Source organism: Sipha flava, unplaced genomic scaffold (genome assembly GCF_003268045.1).
Source record: "Sipha flava isolate LNK unplaced genomic scaffold, YSA_version1 71_pilon_pilon, whole genome shotgun sequence".
In the NCBI taxonomy this organism is placed as follows: Eukaryota; Metazoa; Arthropoda; class Insecta; order Hemiptera; family Aphididae; genus Sipha; species Sipha flava.
In genome coordinates, this window is record NW_020273611.1 from 2,756,478 (window position 1) to 2,770,505 (window position 14,028).

The 14,028-nt window shown below is 28.2% G+C and overlaps 2 protein-coding genes across 2 annotated transcripts; one reads left to right on the plus strand and one right to left on the minus strand.

Moving 5' to 3' along the window:
* Nucleotides 1-7,408: 7,408 nt before the first annotated feature.
* LOC112692182 (zinc finger BED domain-containing protein 5-like) lies at nt 7,409-8,248 on the minus strand. The gene is made up of 2 exons (XM_025566752.1): nt 8,182-8,248; nt 7,409-7,797 (listed from the first exon to the last, which is right to left on the minus strand). The coding sequence occupies exons 1-2, from the start codon at nt 8,246-8,248 to the stop codon at nt 7,409-7,411; spliced, it is 456 nt and encodes a 151-aa protein (XP_025422537.1).
* A 2,560-nt stretch (nt 8,249-10,808) lies between these two features.
* Nucleotides 10,809-13,365, plus strand: LOC112692249. Its single transcript, XM_025566857.1, has 3 exons — nt 10,809-10,979; nt 12,466-12,655; nt 12,853-13,365. The coding sequence occupies exons 1-3, from the start codon at nt 10,965-10,967 to the stop codon at nt 13,305-13,307; spliced, it is 660 nt and encodes a 219-aa protein (XP_025422642.1). The 5' UTR covers nt 10,809-10,964; the 3' UTR covers nt 13,308-13,365.
* The last annotated feature ends 663 nt before the right edge of the window (nt 13,366-14,028 follow it).

The window sequence follows — 14,028 nt, forward strand, 5'->3', positions numbered from 1 at the left end:
CATTAATTAAAAATATTTCACCGGGGCCATCGTGTGACAGAATACCAATAATTGTGTTGACTATATACCTTCCTTCGATGTCAGTCGTTTCGTCCATTGAAATCCATATTTTTTTCCCATTGATAAGTTTTTTGATTTCATTCATTTTCTCGGTGTAGCAGTCATCAATATATCCAATCCGCAATGTAGATTCGACAGGAATATTTTGTCCAGTATACTTGGCGAGAAAACTTTTAAACTGTGGATTGGCCAGCTTGTTTAACGGAATGTTTGCTGTCAACATAGCTCTGCATAAATCTAGATTAAAGTCTGACTTTTTTGAAGTTGTAGGCATAAGTTGTTGCAAATTTTTCCGCTCATTATTTTTTTGAAATCGAATAAGTAATGCTTTGTGTTTTTCAGTATTAATATGCTGCACAATACTAAAGCATTTTTCACTTGCTACTTTTATTTTACAAACCTTACAAAATAATATTTTACTGTCGGTTGAGAATATATTTTCACCAAAATCAGTAACTAATTGCTTTAGTTTAAAGGCCAAAGACGGTTTTTCTTTCGGCATGTTGGGTATTATTGTTGGATTTAACGAAACGAACATACACGCACATACGTCAAAATAACGAGTGAAACAGTCTCCAGTTAGAATAAAAGGACGGTTCGAAGAATCGGTCTAGTCTGGCCCCGATAACGCGGTTTATGGACGGATGTCGTTAGTCCTCGTAGACCTAGTCGTTCCAAGAAACTATTGTTAAATTTACGAGTATCAAGAAGATAAGAAAAGAAAAGATAGTACAATTTCTATTTTTAATTTCATACATATTTTTCATTTGCATTTTTGATAGATGCTAATAGAATATTGTATAATATGCCCGATAAAGTAGAAGTATGCATAAATATGCCAAATAGGCAAAAAACCTCTAAATATGCAAAAACATGCAAAATAAGATTTCACATATTTAACTGTGATACCTTGAAATAGATTTCTATGTCATCTAGCATTAAATACAACTTAGCAAGATTGATATGCAAATGCATGAACTTACGAGCCCTGGTTATAACCTGTAAGCAACTGCATTACATTAGACTACACTATATTTCTATTAAAAAATTGGCTACATGGCTTAACCACATTTATATTTATATATTTAAATAAACAAATGATTAATTGATAAGTATATTACCTATGCTATATTAATATACAGTACTACAGTGCACTTATGTAAGAATTCAGTACATATGTATAATTTTGAATCATTATGTTTTTTTGTCAATAAAAATAATGCTGAATACCATTTTAAATGTATAATACCAAAGAAGACCATTACTAATGAATATTTAGTAATTGTTTTCCCTAATATTATACATTTTTTAAGGTAAATTATGACAATTATACGTAAAAATAACTTATTTATAAAGTTATTTTTTTTAAAAAAAATGTGTAACTGAAATATTTCACAATTTTAAATTTCATGAAAAGTTCAAACATTATATATAGATATTATCGTAAATACCTTATATATAACACTTTATTACACGTTATTTAAGCCCCAAACATTTTGAAGAAGATTAATCCTCACCCTCAAAAATAAATACATATTTACGTGTATAAAGTAAGGAGAAGGGTAGAGGATGTTTAACTCCATCACTATTATACAATTTATTTTAAAATATCTCTTATTGATATAAGATGATTTGTCGAATTTTATGAATTTGTCATTTGAAAAATATTGTCTAATTTCTAAATATTGTTTTATAAAATATTCAATTACACACAAAGTGTTATTTGTGATACAAATATTATATGGACAGATAAAGTTTACTTTAATATTTTTAATGTGGATTTTTAAATGGAATGTTTCGTTTAACTTCAATTAAATCGAATGCGGTATTAATTAGATATTTTTGTATTGAAATTATTTTCTCTGTTTATACACAACACACCATTATTTAACGATGTTTAAGGCTGGGCCCACACAAGCGTACATATGTGCGCGTTACAACGGACGTACTTTTTAATGCGCGTATTATTAAGCGAGCACACGAATGTCGAATGTCGATCAAGTAATGCGCTCGTCTCTCCATGAATACCTTCATGGTATTACTGCATACATAACTCACAATAGTGTCACATACAAAAAAATACATATTGCAGTAAATCCAACTTAGCTCAGAATCTAAAAATATATTAATATGGTATACAGTATGTCCCATAAGTCTCGTATCACCCTTAATATCTCCACGGGAAATCAATATATTTAAACGCTTTTTTTTTCTACAATACTTAGTATGGAAATTCTGGTTGAATGGCGTAAAATTCAATTTTTTTTAAAAAAATTCAAAAATTCAAAAAAAAATATTTATGCATTTAAGAATTTTCAATTTTTAACATAACCAATTTTTTGAGCATATTTTTTAAAACAATTAAAAAAAATATTAAAATTGAATAAAAATAGACCAAGTTAGAGCAAGTTATGTTGTTGAATAATTATAACAAAAAAATTAATTGTTTCACATTTTAATAATCCAATGCTTTGGCCACCTAGGTCACACGACTTAACACCAATGGATTTTTTTTTTATGGGGTTATTTGAAAAATCTTGTGTATCCGTCGTGTTCATTGCCTGGTCTCCGTGACAAAATTGAACAAAATATTCAAAATATTTTACTTGAGACATTAGAAAACGTTAAAATGTTTGGGTCCATAAACTTCAGCTCTGTGTTACAAATAATGTAAAGTCACTTCGAACATTTATAAAAAAAATGTAATGCATTATTTTCGTTTTTATGTAATAAAATCTTTTTTTTCTATTAACAATCAAGTTTAAAAATATTGTATGAATTTTAATTTTAATTTTTCCTAAAAGCTCCACTAATAAATAGATATTCATAGATTGCCATAAAAAATCAGCGTTCCAATCGAGATTGATTAAATCGATATATTCGTGTACTGTTAGGTAACAACTATTATTATAATTATTCAAAAACATAACTTGCTCTAACTTAGTTAATTTTTATTTAATTTTAATATGCTTAAAAAATTGGCTATCTTAAAAATTGAAAATTATTAAATTAATAAACATTTTTTTTTTAAATATTTTTTTAAAAAAAAATTGAATTTTATGCCATTCAATCAGAATTTCCATAATAAGTATTATAAAAAAATCCGCGTTTAAATATTTTCCGTGAAGATATTAAGGGTGATACGGGACTTATAGGACATATTGTATAAGAGTAGGGGTAATTAACAGGTTATTTTAAGTTTTGGTAGGAGGACTGTAGCCCACCAGAGTTTTTACCTTAGTATGTGATCTTTATAGATATATAGATATAGTATTATAGATATAGTAATCTTTATTGCTAGTTGTCACGTACGGATGAAATAAACGTCGTATTCGTGATCAGTAGCTATTTATTCATCAAAACTTTTTGATACTTTTTCATGCCGATGGTCGAAGTCGTTATCACGTACTGGTCGTTCACAAGACGAGCACCATATCCGAGTAGTGATAATGGACTGTCGGATGCGATAGCCAATATTTTGTGAGCGAATAAATTACTGGTGACTCATGGAATTTTTGTGCACATGTGCGACCAAATTTCTTTAACTGGGGGTTACTCAATATCTACAAAAAATAAAATAAAATAAAAATATAAAGTAGTTCAAGCAAGTGGCACTAAACATGAAAACGTCCAAATCTACAATGTCACATGACATCGATGCACTTATTATTAATTTTAGATAATTGTACATATTACGTTGAGAGGTGGGAATTGTTAAATTAATAATTGATAATGATAACAAATTTGTTTTCAATATTTGACGAAAATTCTTTAGAAATGATAATCAGAAAAGATTATCAACTCTAATGGTTAATAAAATTGCAGTTTTAAGGTCTATTTACACATAACCGTTCCGTGTCCGGCGTTTTAAATTTGTTTACTTGTTATGAAATGGGCATGTTTACACATGTCCGTTCAGTATCCGTTCTGTGTCCGTAATTTTAGATTTGTCGGAGACAATGTTTTGGGGAATTTCACTGATACGGATATGAAAAATACGGAACAGTGTAAACAACCGTCAGTGCCAATTGACAGCTTGATCGGTTTGTTCTTACCTACTCGCAAGACGTATTTGTAAAATTTAAAAGTTTAAAAAGTTATTAAAAAGTTGTTTTTTCAAAAAATTATACACCAAAATCTGAAATCATGTGTACCGATGCCGACGAAAAAATTATAGAAATGGTTCGTTCTCATATAGAATTATACGACCTTTCACATCCAAAATATATAGATACTGCTCATAAAGACAAAATTTGGAATTCTATTGGAAATGAAATAAATCTAACAGGTAAGTGGTATTTGTTAGTACTTAATTATGTATTTTTTTAGTATAGATAATATGTTTTTACTAAACAACTATTAAGAATTTATAGTTAAATTATTATTTAATTTAAAAAATTAATAAATTGTAAAAATGATAAATTTAATACAAGCATATTATAGCATATTCAAGATTATATTTTAATAATTGATATAGGTACACATTATATTTTACGTCGTCGTTACTAAGTAGGTATTAAGCATATTATTTTATTGACTCGAACACCAAAAAGTGTGTTTCCATTTGTTAGTGGGTGCAAATTGCCATTTTATATCATATTAGTGTATTCATTCTTTTAACGCAATTTCAGTTGACAGCTTTCGTTGCTCGGTGCAGAATTTTGCGGGGTCTCATATATATAAATATATAAATGTATATGTAATGATATGCGCCTAAGCATTTACACATTTTTAAAAAAAATAGAATATGCAATTAAATAATTATAATAATCAGTACACATTAAATATAAGAATAAGTCATAAGTACTAAAAATAAAATATGACACACACACACATATACGTAAACACATACACGCGCACACGCACAGACGACATTAAATATAAAGTCGGTCCCACACGATTCGTGTACTCGGCGAATAATCGTCAATCGTGATGCTTTACAAGTCGTGTAGGAGGTGTTTAATCGTCAAGTAAGACGATTATTTTTACTCGCCGAGTCACTCGCGGTTTCCCGTCGATGTCGGATACAACACGAGTGACTCGTGCTGATAAGAAATTTAATCATGGATTTTCCCCCAAAATAGACTATTATTTATTGTTAATATCACATGAGTTTATAACACGAGTCGTGTAGGAGCATTGGCGATGACGAGCAAAGTATATACAGTTGACGAATAATCGGCGAGCACACGTGTCGTGTAGGAGCAGCATAATTACAAACATCGTACAAACTTGCCAAGTATACTCGCCTAGTATACGCTCGCAAAGTACACGAGTCGTGTGGGACCGGCTTAAGGAACAATATTTTCAAACACAAGGGAGACGCGTTCTTGTTATTCTTTTGTATAAACGGTTAACTATAATTCGAACCGTCGTCGACAATAAACAATTTTACAAGTGCATGCGCGTACAATACTACGAATAATATTATATTTTATTGTATTAATTTTGGTGCGTACTAATCGCCGTTGTGCAAACATTATTTGTGTTGTGTGTCTGAAATTATTATTATACTGGTTCAGATCTGAGTAGCAGTTGACCAGCAAAGCATCTACAAACTGTGAGTTATAATTATTTTATTATTATCTATTATCACTGCTGTTATTTTTTCAGTTGCGATTGAATTTTGTTATTTTGTATATTGGCCGTGCACTTGATTTTGGTCATTCCTTATAAATACTTTTAACTATTGGGCCAAAAGGGCCGTAATTTTTATGCTAAATACTGTGCGTTATTTAAAACCATAATTTACAAAGCAACCCATTGTTGTCAGAAAGTGTGTTACCATTATTTAGTTAACATTTTTCAATTAGTCTCAAAGTACACACAATACACACAATCACATGTGTGTACACATTTACACGGTTTCTCACCACATAGTTCACTAATTTCTGCGCGGCGAATCCAATCAATTGTAGCCAGAGTTGTTTTGTTTAAAAAAGCTAAGTAAAACGAACTTCTATTTGTTTTAATCATTAAAAACAGTTGAATAAAACAACAACAAAAAAACAAGTATTTAAAAAAAATTTAAAAAGTAAAGTTTTAATTTTAATTTATTTAAAATATATATTTAATTCAAACCACACATTATTAATTATATTCATATTTCACATTAATTTATGCATCCAGTGAAAAAACTTAGTATTTTGTATTTATTCTATCAAGAAATTCCTCGTTGAAAGGGAAAAAGTTTAAATAAATATGTATGTTAATATAGTTATACTAATATTGTTATACAATGGTCATCTTAATTTTACAGCTAAATATTTTTCCTTTATTTTTTAAACTTCAACTAATATTGGCAATAAAGGAATTGTTATTATAAGGTACGACTGTTTTTTTTAATTAATATGTCAAAACGGATTGTTTAAAAACCAGCTTATCCATAAATTTATCCAAATGTATCCATGAGCCACTGTATCTATTTATTAAATACATACCTATGTATAATATTAAATAGAAATCATAGATCCCAGGGTTAATTTTGTGATAAGACCCTGATTAACATACGAACCGTTCGATCGTTTTGGCCACGGTTACACAGGTTGGATTTCACGCCTATGCTACCCATGCATTGGCTATGTCATGTTGGCGACTACGCGCAACTATAGCGCTTGGTGTACTTGGTCCTATTTTAACATAATAGAAGATAGTGTTTATAGTTGTTTTTAACTTATATTTCAAAATTAAACATTTTACGAACAAGTTGTTCGTAATTAAAATTATAAATCTTTACGATTTTTATTTGATTCCATTGTTTTCAATTAATTATCTATATTCAGTATCCAACTCTTAAGTTATAAAATTGTAAGCTACAAACAATAAAAAAATCGCTAATGGCTAAGTAGATCGTAACTACTGTTGTTCATACATTGTATTTTTTTTTATGATATAAGTACTATTAAACAATAAAGATGTAATCAATGATATTACTCCAAATAATTTAAATTTTAAATTCAGCTGTTATTTTCATAAAGTTGAAGTTGCTTCTGAAGTTATAGTTAATTACTTACAAATGAGAATGCGCTAGTACAGTGGTGCGCAACCTTTTTTGATCAACGACCCCCCAAAATGATTTATTTTGATAATACGAACCCCCTTCCTGCCAACATTATGTAAGTGAATAATATAAATTTACTTGATAGTCTTAATGTATACACACGTTTTATTCATATACATTAAATCGTTAATTTTAGGCAACTTTAATATTTCTTTAATTTAATTAATCAAAAACAAGAAAAAAATACAAATTTAAAGTTTTATAAAATCTAAAATTAAAAAATGTATTATTATAATGATAATCAAAATTTTAATATTTTTAAAATTATAAAATTACTATTTAATTTTTTTAATGAGAGACCTGAGCTTGCATTTTAGACATGATTGATTTTATGTTTGGTTTGATATTTGACACTGCTACTCTTATATCAGCTTCAATATTTAATCTGGAGCGATATTTGTTTTTAATTATTGTTAGTGTTGAAAATGCTGTTTCGCATAAATAAGTTGATGCAAAAGGAAGTAAAATTGATATTGCTTGTTTTGATAATTCTAGATATTCAGATTTGATGGAAATCCAAAATGTATCACATGCATTTTCTTGAAATCTGATACGTAGATTTTCATCTGATGACAAGTCAATAAGTTCTTCTCTTATTTTTAAATTTCCTAATTTTATTTCATTGATACTAAAATGAAATGGATTTCTTATCCAACCTAGAATTTCTTCTGGGAAATCTACAAACAGTGTATTAAAGTTTGTTTGTAAACTTATTAGATGAGTAGTTATAATTTCTTTTATAATATTAATATCCACATCATTATCACTGAGGAATTCTGATAAACATGAATACATTTCAAATTTGTCATCGTCGATATAATTTTTCCACAGAAGTATTTTCTTTTTAAAAGCATTGATTTTATCAGAAAGAAATGAATTATTAGTATTGTTCAATTGTAAGCTGAAATTTAGATAATTTAGTTTTTCAAATATATCTGCAAGATAACCCAGAATTGCAAGTCATTGCTCGTCTAAAAAATGTTCTGAAAGTGTATTATTACGTTCCAGAAGAAAAATTCGTGCTTCATCTCTGAGTTCAAAGAGGCGTGATAATATTTTACCTCGAGACAACCACCTTACTTCAGTATGAAGAAGCAATTTTTCATGGTCAGAAAGAACCCATTTCATTGCAAAGTATAGTATAAAGTCTGGAATTTAATGACTTTGATTTTATGAAATTTATTACACTTATAGCATTACGGAGTATTATCCCTCTCGCGTTTCGCCTTTGGCGCACAGTCATAAACTTAATTACATTAGTTACATTACTTGTTTGTTGCCTTTGTGCCGCTCTTTGCTTCTATCTCTCCTCTTTTTCCTTCCTCGACAGTACCATATATATTTATATACATACAATACCTACACTCCTAAATTGTTGGACCTAAACTTAACCTACTGGTACATGTTAACAAGATATATATATATAACGGAATTTAGTGTATTTAAGCTTAATATGTTAACAACAGTGGTTGATACATAAAAGTAAATAATTAACTTATATAAAAATACCTAATGATAACTTTTTTTAAATCAAAACAGTTATTTATTTATTTATTTATGTAGTATATCAACGGGTATATACCCTTTTACAAATTATATAAAGGAAACGTATCAGATAAAAACTAAAAACTAAATAAGTGTAGTAAAACCTAACAAAAAACAGATAAAATAATATAAATAATAACTCTGAATTAAAAGTAATAAACTAAAAATTATAGTTACATTATAAACATTTCTTTTTTTTACATATCAATCAATCAATATTTTTTAATAATAACAAAGATTTAGATTTAAAACATTCGCGTGAGAGAAAAAATATGTCTAAATGTATACAAATTTTATTAGCTAACATTAAAGCTCGAGGGAAAAAAGAATTGGTACCACTATTCGTTTTGTAATGAGGAACTAAAAATAACTCTGAATTACGTGTAATTAGATATGGAATTCGAAAGCTGATTTCAGACAACAATTCGGGACACACAATATTGTAATTAATAAGATCATAGACAAACGTAATATCAGTTAATTTCCGTCTAAGTGAAAGAGAAACAAGGCTAATATAATCTTGAGTTAGATGGAGAGAGTCCCTAGATAATGGAATATTTGATAAGTATGAAATCCTTTTTAAAAATTTATATTGTACATTGTCAAAATCATTTATATATGTCAAGTATTTGCATGACCAGATTACGGAGCCGAAATCAAGATTGGATCTAACTAAAGATGTATACAAGGTTTTTAAGCATAACGGATTTTTAAAATATTTAGTATTTCTATTAATGAAGCCTAACATCTTAAACGATTTATTAATTATCATATTATGGTTCGTTTTAAAAGAAAGATCACTTTCAAAATAAATACCAAGATCTTTGATTACATTTACTCTAGTGAGAGAACACATTTCAATATTATAGTTAAAAAAGATAGGATTTTTTTTACGTGTAAATGTTATCGTATGACATTTATCAATATTTAATGGTAATAAATTTAATTTACTCCATAATTGAAATTTATTAAGATTATACTGAAGAGATCATTACTATATATGCATATTTAAGCATCACTTAAAGAATTAACTGTACAGAAAATCTTCGCATCATCCGTTATAAATAGTAGTTTGGATACTTACGTTTTCTTTTATAAAATATAATAAAATGTCAGTAGATACTTAATATTTTAGGTTTACCTAATCTTATTGATCTTAATTTCCAACTTGTTTAGGTATACTTATACCTAATAGATTATAGGTAATAGATTATAGTTATAGTACATAGAGTCACGTGGAACATAGGTATTAATTTGTTTTGAAGTAAAAACTGTAAAAAAAAATGTACTAAGTAATAAGTTCAAAGCTTAGCGGACATCGAATAGCTATAGCGGGTTGCAAACTAGCCGCTCTCATTATTCACAAATACACAATTCATAGTGTATACAACCGCGTATGGGTGTACTATAAATAAATGCAAGATAACAAAAATAAGTACTGATAAATATATATAATATATACATATAATATAATATGTTTAATGTTATTTAATATAATAGAACCAAACTGTAATTATTTCGGTTCAGGTCATGGACTTAATTGTCGTTCACGCTATTAAAATTTTGTAATTTCGCAAATAGGTATTTTGTGAATTGGTGATATTTATATAATATCCCATAGATATAATAGGTAATGAAAAATGTTATCAAGTAACTACCCTGTGTGCAAATTCAGGATGTTAACAACTATGCGACTGTAGTTTTAAGATCTCGAATGTGACTGCGGAAAACGACTTCTATACGTTATCGCATAGATAACGTGCAACAAATCTAATTCAAAATTACGTCTCTGAGAAATCTTAGAAGCAAGTGTATGCCATTGACTTTTGTGAAAGTACATGGAATTAATATTGAGATCATCACATTTATGCACTCGCATAGATATCATAGGGCACTTCAAAATAATAATAAAATATATTATATTGTTTAAAAATAGAATAATATAACATATAAAATATATGTTATATTAATAATAAAATATATAATAAATATATATTATGTATATTATTATACTACATCGCAAATACGTCGCATATTCATCACAATCCACCAACATATTTTTATAGAATATTCCATAAATATTTATATATACCTAATAATATTCAATCTATCACAGGTTTTTCCCGAGATAATCGTACAATCATCCTCCATTACCACATGCACATCCCAAGCTCCCAGTCCCAACGCGCTGCTGCCTAAACTGTTGTTATTTTCTGGCGTGTGATTTATTTTACTTTCCGTTTAGCATTTGCCGTTTGACAATTGAGTATTTTGTATTTTTGTTGTGTACGTAAACATCATGGCCTCTAATCAGGTAATTATAATTTCTATGTATTTTTTTAATTTTATTTATTTCCTCTTAATTTAATGAGTTAGATACAAAAAAGGAATAGTTCAATTAAAATATTACTTGTGTTGCATTTCAATGTTTCTTTTTCTTTTTAACTTAGGAATCAGTGAATTATCCACCTAGATAGGTAATGTATTTAATGTTTATTGTAGTTTGTACTCATAGATCATAAAATAAAGACTATATTCTATAAGTAGTTTGTTACTGGTACTCAGGAAAAATTATTAAAAGTGTAAGATATAGGTATTGAAAAAATAGAGTATAAATAATACCTAATTAATAAAATAATCCAAATTGTAATATGTACCGATAAATTTTCATGAAACAAATTTTAGTTATTTAATTAGGTATTTACTACATTGAAATTTTTTTTTTATTCATCAATTTCTACTGTATCAGTAAAAGATATTACTAACCACAAAAAGCAGATGACCCATTTGCTCCACACTAGAAACAGCTACGTGTCATTTATTTAATATTTGATTACCTACATATTATATAAATGTTTAAACCATTATTTTATTTTTATGTAAATAGGTATCCATACAGTAGATATGATAAACGAAAATGCCAAGCCAGGGATTACGATTAACGGACAAAAAATAAGTATGCTACGTTTTGCTGATGACATAGCTTTAATTGCGGACAGCAAGAAAGATCTGGCTCAACTAATTAATGCTATGGATAAAACATTTGGAAAAGAACTGGAATTGAGAATAAATATGAAGAAGACAAAAGTACTGGTATGTGAAAGGGAAAATAATACAAAAATACAGATAAAAATACGAAATCAAACAATAGAACAAGTAGATGAGTTTACATACCTGGGAAGCACAATCAGCAAGGATGGAAGAAACAGAATTGAAATTATAAAACGTATCTGTCAAGCCAAAATAGCCTTTAACAAAAAGAAAAATATATTTACATCAAGAAGCATGAGTCTGAAAATAAGAAAGAATATGTTAAAGACGTATGTATGGAGCATTGCCCTGTACGGGTGTGAAACCTGGACAATAACAGCGGAGGAAAAAAGAAGACTTGAGGCGTTTGAAATGTGGTGCTATAGAAGGATGCTAAGGATAAGCTGGGTGGATAGAGTAACCAATGTAGAAGTACTGGAAAGACTATCAGATGGAAAGTCACTATGGAATAACATAGTCAGAAGGCGAAATGAATGGATAGGCCATATCATAAGACACGAAGGATTGTTGAAATCGATAATAGAAGGAACAATAGAGGGAAATAACCGTAGGGGTAGACCAAGATTGGAATTCATTCAACAGATAATAAAGGACCAAGGATGTAACTCGTATGTGGAAATGAAAAGGAAGGCAGACAGGAGAGAAGACTGGAAGATGGCTGCAAACCAATCTACGGATTGAAACCATAGAGAGAGAGAGGTATCCATAATTGTAAATATTTTACAGAATATATTGCGTTTATTTTACAGTGGGTAGTCGGATTTTTTGAATCTGAAAATAAGTATTCAGTTTTACCATATTCTTGGTTAATATTTTGTGGAAATTTATGGATTTCAAAATGGCCTAAATCTGGTAATGTTCCTGAACTTATAAAGTTATTAGCAGAACCCGAAATAGACTGGCCAACTTACCCAGTTAAAATTGTTTCAGAATTTTTTTGTAAGTACTAGTGTACTTTTTTTATTTTTATTAATTAAAGGCTTACTATCCAGTTTATTAGGTGTATATTGTATAAAAAATTTTTAAACGTTCTTTTTATTTAAATTTAAGAATTTGTATCATTTTTAATGCTTACCATGGATGTAATTCATGTACAGTAGAAGGTACTTATTTAAATAATCGAATGGCCTTTTTAGATGTTGATGCTTCTCATAGAACTGATGAAACATTCAGAAATAAATGCGATGAGTATTATCATAAAGATTCAAGCCCACTAGAAGAGTTACCCATAAATATAACATCAACTGTAGTACTTGAGTATATGCATAATATTTATCTTGGTGTTATGAAAAGATTAATTGTTTTTTGGACTAAAGGTAAAAAACCTGTTAGGTTAGTAAATGTTGAAAGTATCTCAGATGAACTTAATACTATTAAATCATATTTACCATCTGAGTTTAAACGTGTTCCAAGGACATTAGAAGAAGCAGAATATTGGAAAGCTACTGAATTTAGATTATTCTTACTTTATACAGGACCTATTGTATTAAAAGGTCGATTAAAAAAGTCATTATATAAACATTTTATGCTTTTAAGCTGTGCCATTAGAGTTTTAATTTCTCCTGAAACTTTCAAACTTATAATAATTTAGCAAAAGAATTGTTGAAACAATTTGTGATCGAATATTCTTCTCATTATGGGGAAGAATATGTTGGGTATAATGTTCACAGTTTAATACACATATGTGATTTTGTTTTGATTCATGGTGCCCTATTCATTCAGTGCATTTAAATTTGAAAATTACTTACAATTCATTAAAAAATCTAGTAAACATTTTAAATATCCCCTTCAAAATGTATATAATCGTATAATCGAACATGTAAATTCTCAAACTAATTTTATCACTCCCAGTTATCCTATTCTTAAAAATGAACTACCGTACAACAAAATATTAAATGAATTAATAACAGAAATTTTATATGAACAAGTTATTTTAGAAAAATTTATTGTAAGTTCTAAAAACGTAAAAGATAAATATTTCATTTTACATAATGATGAAATAATCAGAATTAATAAAATAATAAAATATTTTAATGGTGAAATAAAAATTGAAGTAATTAAACTAAATTATTCATCTTTTTTTGATAATCCAATATCTTCAGTTATAATAAAAATGTTCAATGTTATCAATACAATCCCTGAACCTCATCCTCAACTAATTAACTTGAATTTATTAAAACATAAATGTTTTACAGTTCCTCTATATGAAAGTAAATTTATTGCCATAGCATTGCTACACGTAGAGTGATATAATTAAAACCACTCATATTATTTTGGTAACTTATATCTTTTATTAGGAAGGTACATTTGGT